The sequence below is a fragment of the Ascidiella aspersa genome, chromosome 4 (genome assembly GCF_963924565.1).
Source record: "Ascidiella aspersa chromosome 4, kaAscAspe10.2, whole genome shotgun sequence".
In the NCBI taxonomy this organism is placed as follows: Eukaryota; Metazoa; Chordata; class Ascidiacea; order Phlebobranchia; family Ascidiidae; genus Ascidiella; species Ascidiella aspersa.
The window spans coordinates 29980827-30001288 of NC_139450.1; the positions used below are offsets into that span (position 1 = coordinate 29980827).

General features: G+C 35.3%; 2 protein-coding genes across 2 annotated transcripts; one reads left to right on the forward strand and one right to left on the reverse strand.

Annotated features, from left to right (window-relative positions):
* Positions 1-1129: 1129 nt before the first annotated feature.
* LOC146157401 (intraflagellar transport protein 70A-like) lies at positions 1130-3294 on the forward strand. Its single transcript, XM_083387201.1, has one exon. The coding sequence runs from the start codon at positions 1143-1145 to the stop codon at positions 3099-3101; it is 1959 nt and encodes a 652-aa protein (XP_083243327.1). The 5' UTR covers positions 1130-1142; the 3' UTR covers positions 3102-3294.
* On the reverse strand, positions 3223-19166 carry LOC146157402 (uncharacterized). The gene is made up of 25 exons (XM_083388608.1): positions 18974-19166; positions 17741-17832; positions 17514-17616; positions 17378-17438; positions 17186-17221; positions 16901-17025; positions 16429-16480; positions 15604-15830; positions 14838-15011; positions 14437-14570; positions 13860-13966; positions 12904-13397; positions 12386-12425; positions 12054-12175; positions 9933-10207; positions 8938-9392; positions 8222-8399; positions 7193-7535; positions 6591-6698; positions 5487-5893; positions 5141-5252; positions 4693-4792; positions 4189-4319; positions 3781-3914; positions 3223-3653 (listed from the first exon to the last, which is right to left on the reverse strand). Exons 1-25 carry the CDS (start codon positions 19040-19042, stop codon positions 3605-3607), a joined length of 4128 nt encoding a protein of 1375 aa, XP_083244734.1. The 5' UTR covers positions 19043-19166; the 3' UTR covers positions 3223-3604.
* Positions 19167-20462: the final 1296 nt, after the last annotated feature.

Sequence of the window (20462 nt, forward strand, 5' to 3'; positions counted from 1 at the left end):
GTTAGCCAGTGTGTATTTCATGGTGCTTCATGTCCAGATCTCTGTGTGCAAGAACCAAATTTTTTTGAGGTAGGTAGATGTGCAATTATGTTCTTTTTTCCTGCACACCTTAGGTTGAATATCTTACCAAAATTTAGCTTTTTTTCAAATTTTAGTGCGCAATATACCAATTTAGATGGGCACGGACAGTAATTGTGTGTATAAAAAAATAGGCAAATAATAATGCATTTCTTGTGTTTTTGTATGTGTTTATGATATTTTTATAACTTAGTCAGCTAAATACAATCGTTGGAATGAGATAATGTTACAACTCAATGTAATAAAAGCTTGTTTTTAATTGTTCATTTATTTTCATCTGAAGTCTCTGAATCAAGCAAATTGCAATGTGGCTGTTATCGTGAAGTGGTTATGCAACACTGCAAGGTAAAGAAATGCATTAGTTATTTTCAAGCGCTATACACAAAAACTATTTTGTGCACAAAAGTGTAGGGCATCCACCGAAATGTTTTTTAAGAAAGGCGCAGTGCACTGGTTGAAAAAAGTCAGAACTTCTAAGTTCTATCGAACTAGAATCACAACAAACACATAAAAACAACGTTACGCATGGGCGGCGATGATTCGGATTAGAATGACGTCGTCAAAAATAAATGAATATTAACCTTTTTATTTAATTTAAAAAACAATTAATCAAGTGCGATTTTTTTACTTTGAATTTTAAGATTCAACAACTGCAAATATTTTACTGAATATTTGAATTTGATTTTTTTTTGTTCAACACAGCTACATTTAAGGTATACATTGTCAAAAATATTTATTGGTGAATTTGTTATGGCGTGAATGTAAACGTTACCTTAGTCTTGTTGAAATCTAAGCATTAGTTTGCACCAGCTCGTGACTAATTTCACGCATAATGACGTATGAAAAGTTCTCAGTTGTGTAATTTTCACCCATTACCTATAACCAACAAGTTTTTAAAAATTGTGGTTTAAAATTTTTAACGGTATTTGGTGAGAAGGGTAACTTCCGACAGTTAATTTTGGGATGTTAATTATACCGATTGTATCACTTATACTAGGAGAATTATTCTTACTTCATCACTTCATGGGCTTATTTTTATTCAACAGGGACAACTATTGATAATAATGAATCAAATTGCCATTAAAGACGGTGAATACACCGCAATAATATACAAAAAGATACGCAATGGCCAGTATACCAGTGCCATCGAGATTTTAAATCACGAATTGCAGAAGCAACCTCAGCTGAGAGCCACTCTGTCACTTCTTGCATACTGCTACTACCATGCTCAGGACTTTTTAAATGCAGCCGATTGCTACAACCAGTTGTCCCAGCTATGTCCTGAAGTGGATGACTACAAACTCTACTATGTGATGTCATTGTACAAAGGTGGAGACTATCAGACAGCCATGCGGGCGTCGTTCGGCATAGAGAACCCCTCTTACCAGGGCAAAGTGCAAAAAATACAGGCTGCTATCAAATACATGGAGGAAGACTTTGCCGGAGCTAAGAGTCTTGTGGAACAATCTGTGGATGAAGATGACGCTGATAATGTCATCAACATGGGGTGCTTGTTGTATAAGGAAAATCAATTTGAAAGTGCCTGCAAGAAATTTCAACAGGCTATTCAATTAGCTGGATACAGTGCAAGCCTTTCATACAACATCGCTCTGTGCCATTACAGACAGAAACAGTACGCTCCTGCTTTAAAATACATTGCAGATGTCATTGAGAAGGGAATTCGTGAACATCCGGAACTGAGTGTTGGCATGACAACCGATGGTATTGACGTAAGGAGTGTCGGAAACACGATTATTTTGCAGGAAACAGCATTGGTGGAATCATTTAACCTAAAAGCTGCTATTGAATACCAGTTAAAGAACTTTGAAGCTGCTGGTGAAGCCTTAACAGACATGCCTCCCAGGTCTGAAGAGGAATTGGATCCTTACTCCTTGCACAACATAGCTTTGATGAACATGCAAGCAAAGCCAACTGAGGGTTTTGAAAAGTTACAGTTTCTGCTGCAGCAAAACACATTTCCATCTGAAACCTTTGGCAATCTACTGTTGCTGTACTTGAAACATGATTATCTCGATTTGGCTGCTGACGTTTTAGCCGAATATGCCGATTTTACTTACAAATACCTTTCACCATATATGTACGAGTTCATAGATGCTGTCATCACCAAACAGACAGCACCTGAAGAGGCTTTTCGAAAACTTGATGACATGGCAAACAGACACATTGACACACTTCGGAAACTCACCAAGCAGGTACAAGAAGCCAGAGACATCCATGATGAAATGTCGGTAAAGACCGCAGTCAATGACTATGATGAGGCCTTAGAACAATATATCCCCGTTCTGATGCAGCAAGCTAAGATTTATTGGGATCGTGACAATCACGCTGCTGTTGAGAGAATATTTCGCAAGTCAGTCGAGTTCTGTAATGAGCATGATGTCTGGCGACTTAACGTTGCTCATGTCTTGTTCATGCAAGATAATAAGTTCAAAGAAGCCACTGGTTTCTATGAGCCAATTGTCAAAAAGCACTACGATCAAATTCTTGATGTTGAGGCTGTGGTCCTCGCGAATTTGTGTGTTTCCTACATCATGACGAGTCAAAATGAAGAGGCAGAAGATTTAATGAGGAAGATTGAAAAAGAGGAAGAACAGATGTCCTATGATGATCCCGACCGTAAAGTTTTCCATTTGTGCATTGTCAACATAGTCATCGGAACTCTGTACTGTGCCAAGGGCAACTACGACTTTGGAATTTCCAGAGTTATTAAGAGCCTAGAGCCCTACAACAGAAAGCTTGGAGTAGATACGTGGTTCTATGCTAAAAGGTGCGTCCTTTCTCTATTAGAAACACTAGGTAAACAGATGTTGTCAATACGGGATGCTGTTTTACACGACATTGTGCAATTCCTGGAACATTGTGAGTTACACGGAAGGGACATTCCCATCATCAACCCCCACCCCTCACTTGATGGTCCAGTTGCCCCGGATGGAAAGAAGTGTGTTGCTTATGAAGCAAGGTTATTGAAGTGTCTTTTCCTTGAATATATTGGCTGGCCTTAAACTGTTGTCTAATGTCAGTATTTCATTTGTAAATTTATAGTGTTAAGTATTTCATAATAAATTTTGTTTATTACAGTTGTAGTGATGTTATTTTTTACTGCTTAAAAACCGAACAAGCAAACTGATTGTTTTTTTTTCTATATTTCATTTACTTTGCGTCGAGAAATAAAATACACTCTGATTTGGCAAAGCATCAACATTCAAAAGAATGGTAAGAGCAGCAGTTCGCTCAATCAAAACAATAGAACAGTTCTACTGTGAAAGTAGTAGATAAAAGGATTTCTTGTGCAAAACATACAATGAAATAGACTGAAAAAACAACATGGTTTCATTTCAAATCGGCAACCATAAAGCCAAGGCAGCATGCAAATAAATATTTAGTCACACAAACTTTCATAATTATATCTCTGTAAAATGACAGACAAGTTTGAAATATATTTCTTTTAATGTAACAGAACTAAAATAGTGCAGTTGTGTGTTTGGTTTTATTATTTTGAGTAACTTTATTTCGGCGAGGACAATGGTACAATCTTAGGAGATGATTTGTTCCCCCTGAAAAAAGAAAATATGTAATTTTAAGTAATGGCAAGCAATGATTTTAGGGTTTTAATATTTTTTCTTTGTCAAAACACAAAAAATGTCTTTTCCAATGAAATAATTTAAATTCCATGTGTTGTACCTGCTTTTAACAGCTTTCTTTAAAGGAAAATGCGTTGGACGCTTAGAAGAGCTGTGTTCGTCAGAAAGAGATGACTCGGGAGAATCTGGTTGTCCAGGCTTCCAAGATCGTGATGAGTCATCACTTTCAGTTCCCTGTTTAAATAAAAAAATATTGTTTAAAAAGACAAAACAAAAACAATTGTTTGGAATATATATATATTTTCATATCCAATGCTCTAATTTGCTTTATATGACCAACCTACAATATTATCAAAAAATAAAGCGAGTGTAATATTTATATCAAGTTTATTGCAAAAACTAGGATCTGACACAGAATATGGTTACTGCCTCCAATAGTAATATTCAAAAAATACATTTTCCAAGTTTAATTTAGCTCATCGCAATAACATTTAAAGTGGTAAATTACTTTGTCGTTCTCCGAAGCAGTTGTTGTAGATATTTCACCTTGTTCATCGTCCGACGAGTCAGCATCTGCCGAGTCATCGGAATGCAGCATGCTGGACTTTGCAAGTTCCTGCATGTGCTGCAGACTTTTACCTAATACAGTACACAGAATGGTTAGATTGTTGTTCAGTTAAGCTGCATTTGTTTGAAAAGCATATATTGATATGCCAGCAATACCTCAAGTTGTAGATCACATAGAAAATATAAAGTTACATTGGGGTGACTGACATAATTTCAGCAACAAGAGTCAAATCATACTCAAAGTGAACAAAATTGGAAAACAATAAACTTGAGTACATACAGGTCCTTAGAGTGTCGTTACAACATCAATTTAGCACATATTTAAATGTCAATTAAATAAATAATTTTTTTTATAGGTTTTCACTTTTTTTATAGGTTTTCATTTTTTATAGGTTTTCACCAAAATAGTAATATATACCCTGGATTACAAAATAAAGACATTTACCTTTACTTGTTGATTTATACTTTGAATGCTTTTGTGGGATTGTTGATATAGTTGTGGTAATAGGCTGTGTTAAGGAAGGTTTGGAATCAGATGATACTGACTGAAAACAGCAAAACAAGGTTGATTTTGGAGCATAATGGTTGGAGGTTGTAGTAAGACGTAATAAGAATATCAAAGCCCATACAGAAGTAGGTTGCATTTTGGACGTTTCGAATAACTCTTTATTCATTTTCAACATTTCAACAAGGTTGATTTGATAAACTTTTTGTTAAATTAGGTGCTCCATTGCTGGAAATATTTGCATATTTATATTTATCTTAGATCAGTTTTTTTCTATGATACTTTGGCCAAGTATTAAATGTTTGTAAAATATTATTGACATATTTTGTATAGTATTTATTAACATAATAGCATAAATGTTAAATTTTTCTAAAATATAGGTACTTACCATACTTACAGACCATGTGCTTGGGGCATCTCTAAACGAGATTGACGGCGTTTTGGCTTTGAACAGTGAATTACTAGGAAAGGATGTCGGCTCAGAACCTGACGACTTTATACTGAAACAAATAAAAAAAATAAGAAGAATCATGTAGTGCCACAAACAACACAATACCTAAAACTTTTTTATATAACTTAAAAATAAGAATACAAGGAAAAATATATCAGATAAAGTAACACTAATATCGTCATTTTACATGGTATTATATATAATATATTAGCCACATTGTTTAAAGTAAATTTGCATATACACAATTTGAGGTAACAAACCCAGTACCACATCTAAGTCTTACTTGACATTGTATGGAGAAACGCCAAAGACCGCAGTGTTCTGATGTTGCTTGATTAAAAGTGCAGCGGGGTTATTGGGCATCAGCGAAGCAGAACCAGCGCTTTGTTTTCTGTTTTCGCAACTTTTAGGCAAACTCTGACCACTCTGAGAATCGGTCGACCAAATTGTTTTGGGGTTACCACTGTCAGTCATCGATTCTGACGATTGTTTTGTTGACAAAGAGATGTGTCTTGCGCCAGCTAGACCTCCGCGATTTGACGACATGACGTCATCTTCTTCCTCAGAATCATCCGAGTCCTCGCTCTCCGCTGAAGATGTTTCATCGTCACTCCCGTTCTGATTTTCCTCATCCGATGTTGTACTTGACGACTCTCGCTTGCGCTCTTTCTTGATCATTTCAGCGTCAACCTATTATTACACAACAAGCAGAGATATAATAAGAATATCAAAGCCCATACAGAAAAAGCTAAGATTTTGAACGTTTTGGATAACTCTTTAAACATTCAAAATGATACCTACTTCTGTGTGGGCTTTAAAATTCTTATGACATCTTACTACAACCTCAAACCATTATGTTCCAAAGCAAAGATAAAATTTCAGTATTTAATGTAGAAAAACAAACTTCCTTTGAAGCATCCAGATGTAGAAAATGCAATTTTTACAGTGGAACCCAACTGATGGACTACTATTGTGTGGTATAGTGAGGTCCGCTTATGTTAATTAGTCATATATAACATGCTTGCAATCACAAACAAAGCTATTTATTATACCGCATGAGGAAAAAAACATGCAGCTTTGACAATATACCCAAGTGTTTGTTGTTATCCGTTCAAAATTAAAAAAAAAAAATTTTTTATGAACCCCATTGGTCACAAAAGGTTGCCAAATTGATTTAAAATATTAACTAACAATTGTGCCAGTCTAAGTACTAAGAGCACAGTTCATTTATATAAATTATTAATCAAGAAACTTCATAAAAAATAATGACTTAATATGGGAAACTAAATTATTACTGGTTGACCAGTGATCTTCATAATAATATGACACAAACTAACCAATTTAAAAACAATATTTAACAAAATTCCTGACACAAACAAAAAACAACCTTCAAAGATATTGCTGAACCCGCTGCCTTGATTTTTAGAGTTATTTTGCCTCTTCCTGGTTTGCTTACAGGTCTCTTTGCTTCAACAGAAGTTGTACTCTTAGGTGTCTGAAAAATAGATAGTTAGGTAATAATAATGCTAGAAAACTTGCTAATTGGGAAAAAACAACACCATAAATGATAACTTTAATAGAAAAATGTGTTTGCATCAAGTGTTTTGTGTTTTTGTACTATACAAAGGGCTGCACAGCACTGCTATTTAAAACTGCGCGATGATTCATGCCAGACAAAAGAATCATATTTAGAAAAGGTCATCATTTATTAAACGGTTTCTTGTAATGATCAGGACCTGGGAATTGATATATATATAACACAATTCGTTTTAAAAGTACCTAAATTTCAAGCTACTTTATCATTTCACAAAGGAAACAATTTTAATCCTAACCTGATGACATTGAGATATAAGCCAGAAAAGCTAAAATAAACCATAAAATTTTACAGTATCCAATCATGATTAAGTTTTTGTTTAAAAATTTGTTTAAAAAATACCTAAATTTTAAGCTACTTCATCATTTTACAAAGGAAACAACTTGATTGCTAACCTGTTGACTAGAGTCACTTCCAACTGTAGAGGACACCAAATTAGTACTCTGGGATGTAACCACAGAGGCATCACTCGAAAATTTGGCAGCCGAGGCATCAAGGGTGGACCCACCCGGGGGATGATTGACCCACTGGAGCCTTTCCAGGGGAAGGGTGGCCGCCGTGTTGGGTAAGCGGATGTAGCTAGCCACCGAGGGGAGCTGTTGAGATGCCGAGATGGGCGGAACCATGCTGGAGGGGGAACTTGTAACGAGGGGAAAGTAGACGGGAAAGGTAGTGGCACAGAACATGTGCGAATGGGTGTTGGCTGCTACTGCACCGGGCTGGACCTCAATGACAGGTCTGCAATTGCCAAAAATAGTGTTTTTTCATTTTAAGTTGGTTTTGAAAACAGTTTCCTGCTTTTGTAGAAAATAGTTTTGTTGTAGTGCAGCACAAGATTGTGGTTTCCATAAAATAGCAGTTTATGTCCTATTTGGACAACAGATACCAAAGTTATAATTATTATCAAATAGCAAATAACAGTTATGGCCACCAAATTCAAAATTGGCCAGCTGTATTCACCATTTGTTACTGAACATTTGTTACTCCTTAAGTTCTCAAATTTTAATATAAGAAACTAAACATATGGAAAGAACCTTTTTTTCTGATTAATATTAAGCAATAACCGGCAAAATTTATTGTAAAGTGTGACTTGAGCAATTACAATAACAGCAGTATGGTATTTTTTAATTTCCAACTTTTCTGCTTGTAGTTCAGAACCAATAACTTAAAATTAGATTGAAACGACTAGCAAATAAGTATGTATAACATATAAATTAGTATTTGCAAGTAACACAGATAGAATATCAACAAACTATAGTACCCAAGGCTGGCTTTTATAAATCAAGGTACAAATACAAAGTGAAGGACAAAATAAAAGCAAAACCACCAGGGCCCAACACATGAACTTACCACATAAAAATAGAACATTTTTAATCAAAGTAAAGTAAACAACGGACAAATAAAATCTACAACACGAAGCTGACCTGATGCTAGTTCCAGCGGCAGCAGCTGCAGCTTTCTTGGCTTTCATTTGCGCTTTTATCTCGGCCAGTGTTCGAGTCTTTTTCAAGGGCGGCGAGGGAGAGGAGGTGGAACCCCACTTTACAGCTGCCCCAGGGGGCGAGGGGGTGTTTTGCGATGTGGAACGGCTACGCTTTATACCTATTTAGAAAATAAATTGTATAAACTCTTTTTAATTGATTTTTACTTTTAAAATTTACGTTTTCAACAGTAAAAGTCAAACAGTGCAAAAGTGTTTGGTTGTTGGTATGTTATTCTAAATTAAAGTAAAAATCAGCAAATGTTTTAATTGGGCTAAACCAGTGGTTTCCAACCTGGGGGTCTCAAGGGGTTTCGTGTAGTATTTAGTAAAGAAAAACTACGTTACAAATAAGCAATATTGAACTAAAAGTTTAGCAGTTTAGAAGGGGCAAAAGCAACCGCCAGTCTTAAATTTGTGTTTATGTGGCTTTTACTGCAGTGAACCAGTCGTGTTTATGACGTCACCATAACACTTTTCCATTAATGAATCAAGCGTAGCTGTCAGTCAAACAATGTATAATAACAATGAATTGGGTCACTAGAACTTAAAGGTTGGGAGCCAGTGGTTTAAACTAATCAGATATTTACACAAAGTTTACCAAAGAAATGACAGTTTTACAATATAAAAAAAGAAGATCAATGAATTAACGAAGGCTACCTGCAATAGTCAACCTTCCTGGGGCCAGAGGCGAGGTTACGATTGGATTTTGCGTTGAATTTTGAGATGCCAAGCTGTGTACAACCGGGTGGTGCAAGTTGGCCACATGCGACAAAGTGACCATCTGTTCATTTGACGGCGGCTTTGCACCTGTCGCAACAGGACTCGTCTTTCGAACGAGGGCCAGAGAATTAACCACAGACTGTGACACTATGGTTTGAAAAGGGGTTGACACTGGCATAGTGTGAGTCCGCGAAAGGGTGACCGCCCCGATCGAGGATGTGGAGGTATGAAGAAGTGCTGGCGTCGACGTGTGAAGAGCAGGCGTGTAGGTAACTGAAAAGGGCATGTTGCGCACAACTGGCTGTGACACAGGAGCTACTGTGGGTGGGCAGGTTGTAGGCTTTGGCGCAACTGGGTTGCTAAACGATAAGCATGTTGTAACAGCTGATCCACTGAAAAAGGGAAATAATCAATAGAAAATGAAAATACAACAGTTTTATAACAAATTTACTGGTGTTTATCAGTAATAAAGACAGAAAGTGCTCTATCACTGTTTACATTTTGCTTTGGTTATTTAAAGCTTGGCCATTTACGATTGATCTACAAACACTTGTAATTTTGCCTCTTGTACAAAAGGTGCTTTATTGACTCTCACTAATCGTTTTTAACTACAGAATACATGTGACTACAGATGGTACCCTTCTATTATTTTGCTGCAAAAAACTACTCTTTTTATCAAACAAATCACTTGACCCAGTAAACCCAAGGCAAAATTGGAAAATAACTTAGTTTTTAATCAGTTAATTATAACAAGTCCTTGTCCAAATGATTTAGGTTGGAAGTTGTCCTACCAAAAGACTTAAGGCAAGTTGCTGAAAAGACTTGAGTCAAGTCAAGTTGTCGTACCACATAACTTGAGTTAAGTCAAGCCAAGTCGTCATTTGAAAACAGTGACTAAAGTACCATAAAGTCAAGTTATTAACTAAATTTACCTGCTTGTAGGCAAGGTAACGGTGGAGTCAATTGACAGTGGACTTGGAACTTGTTTTATCGTTGTCAGAAAGGCATTGCTCGGTTTAGAGGTTCCCGTAACAAAGGATTCCGGGGTCAGGGGTCGAGCGCACAGACTCAGAACTCGCTCGGTGTCCGAGGAACCACTTCCGGGCCGACCAGGGCCCGAGGAACTGATGATTTTAAAGGTAACATCCTTTTTTGGAAATCCCGGTAACAGGGAGGAGGTGGTGGTTGTTGTGGACGAAGTGGACAACTGCAGAAAAGAGACAAAAATGTAAGATTTTTTTTAATGAACACCAGATGCTCAAGGGCAGGGCTTTCCAGACTATTCAGTGTGAGAACCCTTTTGATTTATTAATTTCCGCAACCCCTAGGTTTAACAGTTTAGAAAAAACATTTTTTGTTGTCTACTTTGGCACGCATTTGTTGAAATATTGTGCGAAGGGTTTTGTTTTGCAGTAGGTTTGCCAGAGAATATTAAATACAACAAAAAACGATTTTCTAAATGTAACGCTGTGTATAAAAAACTATACCGACTTACTCGCGACACCTTAATCTTGTTGTGCAACCCCCAGCAGGCTCACGACCCCTAGCTAGTTTGGGAAGTCCTACTCTAGGGGAGACACATACTAAAATCTGGTTGCTTGCCAACAATTCATGCAAGCTTAGAATAAACTAGCATGCAGTGAATTAAATTATTGCTATATATTGGTATATTTAGACTTGTTTGGTGCTGTTATGAGGGTTGGCCTTAAGCACTCGCCCGCTCGCCAATGCGAGTGCAAATCGCTCCGGGGCGAGTGCCGATTGACACCCACTCGCCCGACTGGCGAGTGGCTTCGGCGAGAAATTTAATTAGTTGGTGTAGGACAACTTGTGGTAAGCACCACTGATAAGCCAAATAATACTTAGCGCCAGTTATTTTCGTAAAAACTAAGACGCAAATACATTCAACACTACACAAATAATAAGGTTAATTGAAGTCACGTTCGAAGCTCGTAATAAAGACTCCTTGTCCCGTTTAAAAAAAAATTGTTTACCGGCAAACAATCAAAGACGTCATTGCTGCAGTGGCCAATAGGTATAAGGTTTATCGTTTAACTTGAACATTGTTCATTTTTAAATGTTTAACCCAGTCGTTGACGCCTTTGGAAAACTTTATCGGACTTGCGATGTACCCAGGATAATAATTCTACTTTTTTGTATTTATTTAATTGTTTGTATGTATTACGAAATTAAGATGTATTATGAAATTAAGAGCAATTGCTACAGTTTTTGCTAACAATAAGTTTCAATGCAAATATCTTCTAATAATATTTGTAAGCAGTGTTTTTTATGTTTTGAGGGACCGAAACCTCCACTGAACACTACAATATTTGGAAATATCGCCTACTTGTGTACTACAAACTATAGTGTTAGGCGAAATGTGGCGTTTTGTTTGTGGCATGAAACAACCTGCGTTAAAACGTCCTTCAAGCACAGAATACGAAAAAAAGAGAGCGCGAGGATTTAAAAAAAATGGAAAATAGGCAGGCCGTGGCTACTAAATTGTCAGTGTTATTTTTTTCACTAAAGATTGTTAAAAATATTTCGCTAAAACATTGTCTTAAACGTAAACTGCTTTTTGGGTCATTAATTTGTTCATCCGTGCTTTGAAATAAACAACCAGACTTTTATCAAAACTGCTGTTTACGTAGAAAAACCACAAAACAGAATAACGATAACCAAAGAAATGACCGGGCTATAGGACGAAAATTTGCAGACGGCATGCCAACAAATTTGGCGAGTGTAAATTTTTGCTTAGAAACAACCCTGGTTATACTTTGCCCATGGGGCCTTAAAAGGCCAGGTGACCAATCAACCTACTCAATTTAGTTTTTTTTCAAGTCAAGCAATTGCAGATAGAAGGCTGCACACATGGCAGAAAAACTAGTCTTGAAGCTATCCAAACTCGAGATATTTATAGCATAGATCGGCCTGTTTAAATTTCAAAATGGAAACAGTTGTATTTTAAACCTTACAATCAAAAGTACCAGCTCAAACAACCCAAACAAACAGGGCAAGATTTTGAGATAAATAAAGCGCCAGTATTAACTTACATTTTGACCAGGCTTCGAAGTTTGGACCCCAGACTGCATTATGGCAATTGTTGAGTTCACCAAATTTCCACGAGGACATAAAACCAGCGTCGACGACTTAGATTGGGGAGAGTTTATTCGAACTATCAGCGAAAACATGGTTAAAACAAAATATTGTGAAAAGAGTTATGCATAACAGTTGTCACCATCATTTCAATTAATTGTGGTTTACAAAATCTTTTCAGTCACTATTGATAATTATTTTTACAATTAAAATGCTATTAGAAATGCTATTTTTTTTGGATTTCTTTAAGTTATACAAAGTGGTTATGTTATTAATGCGGGTTACAAACCTTGCCGAGACTCAGGAGTAAATGCTGCAGACTGATTGTTCTAAAATAGAATAAGAACAAACTATTAGAAAAAATTTAATGTTTTTATTATATTTACTTAAGAAACTGGTGTGTTGCCACACAAGTTTATAAAACAATGGAAAGACTTGACACAGGAAATTTGTATGTTTTTACCTAAAACTTTAAAGCTCGATATTTCAAGACCCGAAAGCCGATAGCTTGAAAACGAAAGTATAAAAGCTATGGAAACACACAATTAAACATAGTTAAAAAATGTTTTTAACCACACTTTTTTAACACATATATTAAGCTGGACATAAAATAAATTAAAAGACTATATTTAAGCTTTTTTGAAAAACATAAGGTTTTTAAATAAAAAAACATGTAAATCAATTCATAGACATTTATAGATTCCAAGATTTTCATTATTCTGCAATTGGGAACTTTCACAAAAACTGACTTTTTAGATATTTTTACACATCTGGCCAAAGTAAATATTGAACTTTGTAAATGCTTACAAGAGGTTGTTGCCATAAGGCAGAGGTGTATGCGTGGTCGTAGATGGCAGCAGCTCCATTCAGCGAATCTTTTCGAATATCCAGGTAAGGATTGCTGACGGTTGGCACCTCCAGCTTTCCCTCACAATTGTTGTTACTGTTATTTGCAACGAAGCCTCCCAAAAACTTGGCATGGTTAACCAATGCAGAAAACGCTCCGGAAGGCTTCATAACAATGGATGACGCCGACTGAATTTGGGCGACTTTAGAGGTTTGCTTGTTGGCCGAATACTCCATTTTTAATTTTGTGTATTTTGAGTTTGCGACCTTAGTCCTCGCTATCCTTTCAGCGTAACTGTTGTACTGCTTCTTGTTAGCACCGACGGCAAACGTCCGCAGACGAAGGTTGTTTATTGTGTTTTGGGCAGTTTTAAGTCGGTGCGTCACGCTTCGGAAGTCATCAGGGATGTTGGTCAGCGTAGAAGCAGAGTCATCTAACTTTGTTTCGTGCAAATCTATGAAAAAATGAAGATAGGTTTAATAACTTTACTTGATCTGCCACATAAGTAGTTAAATGGATTTTAATGAAAACACTTCAACAGCTATTGTTGTCATCTTCTGTGTAATAAATTTGCAGGCACTGAAATGGTGTTTTACATTTAAATCTAATTGTTTGCAAATTAATATTTTTTTGCTTTGAGAAAATCTAAAACAGATTTTGTAAACTATAAAACAACTGGAATAGTGTTTCTTAACTCCTGGGGGCCACCAACATAAACACTTTAATTATAAGCTAGTTTAAGTCAAATTTGTAGTTTTCGTCATGACTTCCGGAACATTTCTTCTGAGGTTCCATAACGTAATATTCTGAAACATGAACAGGGGCCACAAAGTGTTGAAAAAGGGGGCTACATGAAATAAAAGGTTGGGAACCACTGAACTAGAACAATTACTCGTAAATATCAGATACTGGTTACCTTTTCTTAGGTCAGCAAACTTTGCAAGCTGAGCCTCGATCCCGAAATCTTGAAGAGTGTGGTTGGTTTCCAGTCCTCTGCTTCGGAGACGCTTAATTGTGATTTGTCTACAAAGAAGAAAAAATGCAAAAAATTTATGTTCCTGTTGTTTAGAGAAATTACAAAAACGCTAGAGATCTACTAATATCACTTTTTCAGACATATAACGATAACGGATTTTTTTATGTATTTTCCACCCAATACCCGATATCGCTACCGATATTTTGTATACCTGGGATATGGCAAAAATTAAATTAATAAAAATTAAAATCCAAATGGCATTTCAGTTTATCTAACATTTCTATATTAATTTAACCCTTATTTTACATATTAACATTGAATAATGCTAAACAAACTTTTATGGGCAAAAAGAAGAACTTGTTTGCTTTTCAGGAAGAGGTTTACCATATATTGCTACCAATATATCGGTAGGAGCGAAATGTCAGCCTATATTATCGGTAAACCGATATATCTGTCTATCTATAAAAAACACTCTTAAATCTGTCTCTTATATTTTTTATTTGGTCCATAGACTCACTTTTGTCCGTAAAACTCTTCAAAAAACTTTTCCTTCCAGGGATCAATCTTGCTTCTTTCTTTGGCGATTTCCTGAGCGATTCGAGACTGAGTTTCTCTTGTGAATTCGCCGTCACTTAAGCGATCTCTCCATTCCTGATTTAAACAAAATTAAATTAAAGTTTAACTTTTATATGTGAAATTTCCTTTCTTTAAGAATAGAAAAGTGTACAGTAAAAAATACAAATTTTGCCAAAACGTTTTTAAAACATTTAACCTATGTGTATAATTATTATGCTTCCAATTAACAAAATTATCCTAAACCTTGAAACAATTTGAAGAAAAAAACATGGCCTGCATTATTAATGGAATTACAGGTTTTGACCTAGGGTTACAGTCTTCTATACAAGCAGTATTTAATACCTGGACAGCTTGAGAGAAGAATTCATTGTTCAATGCTGTTTGGGAAGGTGTGAAAACCTTCTTATCCTCTTCCTTGTCTTGGTCAACAATCCTGTCACACTGGGGCAACAGTTGTGTGAGTTTGTAGCGGTAGGATGGTGGCAACATGGAAAAAGTCTCCTTGTTCACCAATGCCTGGCAAAAAAATTTATTCAGCCAAGATAAATACCAGATAATACATTTGTCGGTGCGTATAAAATAAGATTTGTGGTTGAAGAGGTTTTTCAACTTATTTTTTATATCATTCAAGTACAAATAAATGCCAAACATAAACAAAGTCGTAGTCTTTAACAGAAGTAAAGTAAAATAACAAAATCAGGAATGTCAACAGTGGTTATCTTTCTTTTTTCCACAAACTGTGTAATGAAGTCAGACTATTTTTTAAATTATTCATTTCTTTGTTAGCTTTCACAAATTGCAAACTTTAAACACAACACAAACCTAACTGTTTAAAATCAATGACCGGTCCCAACGCAAACCTAACTATTTAAAATTTTAACTCAACACAAACCTAACTGTTTAAAGTTAATGACCAGCCCCTTATGAAGACCCCGTACCAGGAGTACACTAACCACCATCTCAGCAAAAACCATCTCTCCTCTGGTGTACAGAAACAGGTGGTCCAAATACTACTTTAACCTCAATTCGGATATGCGTTTTGCAAATTTAGGAATTTCCACAAATCAACAACCCAACTGTTTAAAATCAATGACCCCCTATATGTCACCTTCATGTTGGCATTGACGAGAATGCTGCTTGGTGTTTCCAGATCCAGGTTGGAGTCAAACTGTTGGTCGCTGTCTTCTGGAAGTTCCTGTGACAAGCGCCGCTGACCGCAAGAGTTTATGCGGGTGACGGGTGCCGCTTGGCGCTGTGGCGGGTGACTGGTATTGCTTGTAAGAGGCAAAGAGTTTCGCCTTGTAACTCCAACAGCAGAAGCAACATGTTGTTCAACTGCAAAACATATTACAATAGATTAGGGATCAACCGATATGACTTTTTTGGACCGATACCGATAACCGATTTTTTACAATTTTGTCAACCTATACCCTACCGATACCGTTTTTTATATACTTTGTTCAAAACTTGACCTATTTAAAAATAAAATTCGAATAACGTTTTAGTTTATATACTTTTATTAAAACTATTCTTTTGCATATTAACTTGGCGTGATGTTAAACCCAATTTTTTTGATCTAAAAATGGGTAAGTTGTTTGTTCTACAGGAAGAATTATATCATATTCCTGTACTAAAATATCGGCCAAAGTATCGGCCTACATTTACTGATACCGATATATCGGTCTATCTCTACAATAGATACACAGTGAAATTTACTATTTAAGTTACAGTTGGCTGAGGCATCATCAGGTAATCAAAAGGAAATAGGGGTGTCTAAAATACTAAAGTCTGATATTATAGTTTGTTTCTAAACCATTAAGAATATAGAGTTTAAAATGAATCGAAGAGTTGCACGAATAAATTTGTAAACAGGATTTTTATTTAGTCTATATTAAGATGTGATTCTATGTGCACTTTTATACAAAGAACTTACAAGGAAAATAGTCCAGGTTGTTTTTCCTCTGGTTGCCTTGGTGTGTTGCAGTCTGCAAGTAAAATCACCTTAATTAGGTAAATAAAATAGACAGCAAAATAGACAGTATCTGAATGTTTGATTGGTGTATTTTATCCAAATTATGTATCTTGTTATAAATATATTGGTGAGTATAGATGAGAGTCGCTTGTCAACAAAGCAAGAGTACTGTCTGTATAAAGCATAATTAATCATCAAAGCAGTAAACAAAAAAACATTTAACTATAAATGTCATCACATGCATTACACTGTCAAATGAATTATACTATCCACATAGTACAAACAAATTACTGTTCTATATCAACAACTTTCATAATAACTTTGTTCTCATAAAATTATATAGAATGAAACCTTTAAAAATTCAATTACAATCACTTTCATTTCTACATATCAATTTTGACCAACTTTTTAGACAATACAAAGTTGGCATTACCTTGCTGCTCTTGCGAGTCGTTTCAGGAGGCATGGCTCTACCTTGAATTGCAAATGTGTGGTTTTCTCTGTTGAGAATTTCACCCCCAACATGTGCCCGCTCTTCAACTGGAAATCTATGATTTTCTAAACAGAAGGGGTTGACCATGCAATTAATCTGAAGTATAAATATAAATATAAGACTGTAAAAAATTATATATTTTATAGAACGTTAAAATTTGTTGTCACATTAAATTTGGTGTAAATTTTTTTTTTTTTACATTTTATGTATATATATATATTTTACCTTTGGTTAAAGGATCCTTGTTAGATTGTATTCCATCTGTATAAAATGTCAAACCAAATTATTAACATGAATTTATATATTAAACACATTTGTAACACAACTAACAATAGCCGATATTGATATATCAGTACAACCTAAATATCGGTCGATCTCTAATATATGTATATATATATTTATGAAAATGAATCTTACTAAAGTTGATGCCACCTCCAGAACCGACCAAACCACCACTGTTTCGTTTCAGCCAAGAATCCTAAATTTATATGTTTCATAAGTTTTCGGTTGCAGTTGAAAAAAGTACCTATCTTGCAGTGCATGTAAGGCTTACCTTTAATGCGTAAAGTCCATATCTGCCTTTGACTCTAAAAAATGGACAGTTTGGTAACTGGGCATGGTGGTTCAGCATTGTAGTGAGAACATTTTCAGCAGCTCTAAAAATTATGTTGTTAAGATATATAAGGATGTCTTAGCTTGCCTTACAATCAAGTTTAACTCTTAATTATACACCAGCATTAAACATATATATTATACATATATTTACAACATGTTGCTTACTTGTCTAAAGATATCTCCTTTAGTTTGTGATCATAGATGGTTTGCAAAATAGTTCGAATCCCAAGAACTTTGGTTGAACTCAACTGCAGAGCCTGTAAAAAAAAAATTGTTATTTGTTTACACTGAGCAACTTTGCACAAGATAACAACATCCTGGCAACTTTCGTAATACAAAATAAAAAGACCAGCACTCTTGTAACATTTTACCAATTAAAAAAAATTAACAAATTTGTTGATGCACAATTTCATCCTAGTCTGTAGTTCCTTTCTACTATATTTTTTGGAAGGCAGAAATACTTTCCAAACCTCGTCATTAATGCTACATTGCACGGCAATCCAACAACAAAGTAGTTTGCAGTTATATACTGCCTTTTGTTATATATGTTGTTTACAGACAAAGGCTATACAACATATACATGAGAGGAAAACACATATATATATTGTAGTGCTCCCCATTTGTTAAGTTTTTGCAAAGATTAGTGACATTTTTTCTACTCAATGCTGCACCTTTTGCAATAAGATTTCCAAACAGGCTATTTTGCATTGTAAATTCACTGTGCTGGTGAAATTTGGTAGGGTTAAGGGCCAGATTTGAAACTATGGATTTTGTGCGGAGAGATGATTTTGCAGCTTAAAATTGCACTACTGTAATAACATTTCTGCACAAATTTGGCAGCTGAAATTAGGTTATTTGTAAAATTTGCACGGCTAAAAATGGGAGTACTATACTGAAAACTGTTAGCGCAACAAAAATTTTGCGCGTTTGAGCGATTTTTTGCGACTGACCGCATTTTACATTGTTTTTACATGAAATGCTCGGCTATGACCACAAGGCCTCACTTTGCGACCTGGTTAAGGGCAATGACTTTAGCCCAAACTTTGGCAAAGGAAATAATACGTAATTGACAAAAGATTTGCTTGAATAAAGTATTAGTAATAATACTTGACTCACCAAACTGATAGAGCACACACTTAAATGAACAAAAATGAAAAGCCTAACAAAAAACGGCGCTGGTCTAGAATCCTACCACAGTTCTAAAATCAACGCACAAAATTTGAGTTAGGATGCGGGTTAGCGTTTGGGTGTGGGTGGGTCAAGTATTATTATATTCCTAATTTAATAATATTACTTGACCCACCTTAACCCAAACGCTAACCTGTACCATAACCCGAATGGTGTTTCGTTGTGGTAGGATTCTAGACCAGCGCCCAAAAAACATATATATAAACAAACCAATGTCGCTGCTTCAGCCCATGTACGGTCTTTTCTCCTGCGCTTTCTGATGGGTCGTGAAGTTTTCATTATTCGCTGTTAAACATATGCCAAACTAAATCCATTAATACTATATTGAATCTCACTCAAATGCATAGAGACCATTTGCATTAAAATAATTTGCAAAGGTTGGGGGTTAAAACATGTTTTCTTGTCTAATGACCTGTGGCAACAAAATGTAAAACTTGGGCATTTTTGCTTTTATAGTTTTGTATCATTTAATTAGTAACGCTAAGTATATAATTTAACAGTTTGTTTATAACATTTTGACAATAAAAAACTCAAATATAATGCGAATAATTCGAATACTGAGAATTTGTCCTGACTTATACTAATCACTAAAACTGAGCCCTTTTTCAGCCTTACCCTGAATGATTTTAAAATTTGTTTAAAATTACACCATCTAAATGCAATCCACATTTTCGTTAGCATCAGTCAAGTTGATTGATAGAGCAAAAACAAAAAAAATATAGTTTTACTTAAGCATTTTTCCCAGACCGTGGCGTCTAATTTGCTTTTTTCGCGAAAAGAGAACACTGTGAAAATAAAAGACTGTTTTAGTCAATTTATACTGTAATGACCCGGATTGTTGCAATTGTTATAAAATAGTTTTACGTCGTTGGTCTTATTTGAACTTTTTGTAGTCTGTTCATTTTTAAGTGTTGTCGCAAAATGTAGGTGTATTTACAGCCATCATCATGTACCCTGGCGCAGGAGCTTTAAATGCATAGCGTTTTTTGCTTGCATTTATATACTGGCGTTATTCAGCAGTGGTGTAAACAAACCATTCTAAAATGAAAATCCTAGTTAAGTTATGTGCAAACTAAAATCCTAGTTAAGTTATGTGCAAACTTAAGCCGCGTCAAGGCGTTTTCAACGAATAACAAGCCAGGCCGTATTAAGTCGTTTCCAAATCAAGTCAAATCCAAGTGACAGCATTGGCATAAAGAATAAATATTAAACTTTTGAAATTGGTAAAAACGTTTCATTTTGATCAATATTATGTATTGCAAATACTAAAACCGTAACAAATAGCAGCTAGCATTTGCTACATTTATTATTTGGTTTTAATAAAACAATTTACTAAAATGTATTTTATTAAACCACCTTAATTTTATTCAACAGTTGTGTAAATGACTTAAATCCAATTCAAATCATTTGTCTCCCGCAAGACTTGTTAAGTCAAAAACAGTGACTTAGGTCTTAACAATACTGTTATTTAGTGCTTTTAGACTTCCAATAATTAATGACTGCACGAACGCAATTTGTTGGTTACAAATACTGTACCACCTTTTGCCTCAGCTATCAATTTTTTGAGGTTAAAAAATACTTTGTTTACAAAAATTTCGTCGTTAAAATTACTTTAGTGAGGTAAAAGTCAAATATTTTGAATGGTTTGCTGCAGTCCATATGCATAATGAAACGAACTTTTGGTAACTGTTACAGAACG

What these genes read in the sequence shown, in the direction of transcription:
- LOC146157401 (XM_083387201.1), top strand. Translation starts at nt 1,143, where the DNA reads ATGAATCAAATTGCCATTAAAGACGGTGAATACACCGCAATAATATAC.
- LOC146157402 (XM_083388608.1), bottom strand. Translation starts at nt 19,042, where the DNA reads ATGAAAACTTCACGACCCATCAGAAAGCGCAGGAGAAAAGACCGTACA. An exon ending in GTTACCTTGCCTACAAGCAG is followed by an intron (nt 9,393 to 9,932) that starts GTAAATTTAGTT and finishes TCCCTTTTTCAG; the next exon opens with TGGATCAGCTGTTACAACAT. An exon ending in GCCGCTGGAACTAGCATCAG is followed by an intron (nt 7,536 to 8,221) that starts GTCAGCTTCGTG and finishes TGGCAATTGCAG; the next exon opens with ACCTGTCATTGAGGTCCAGC.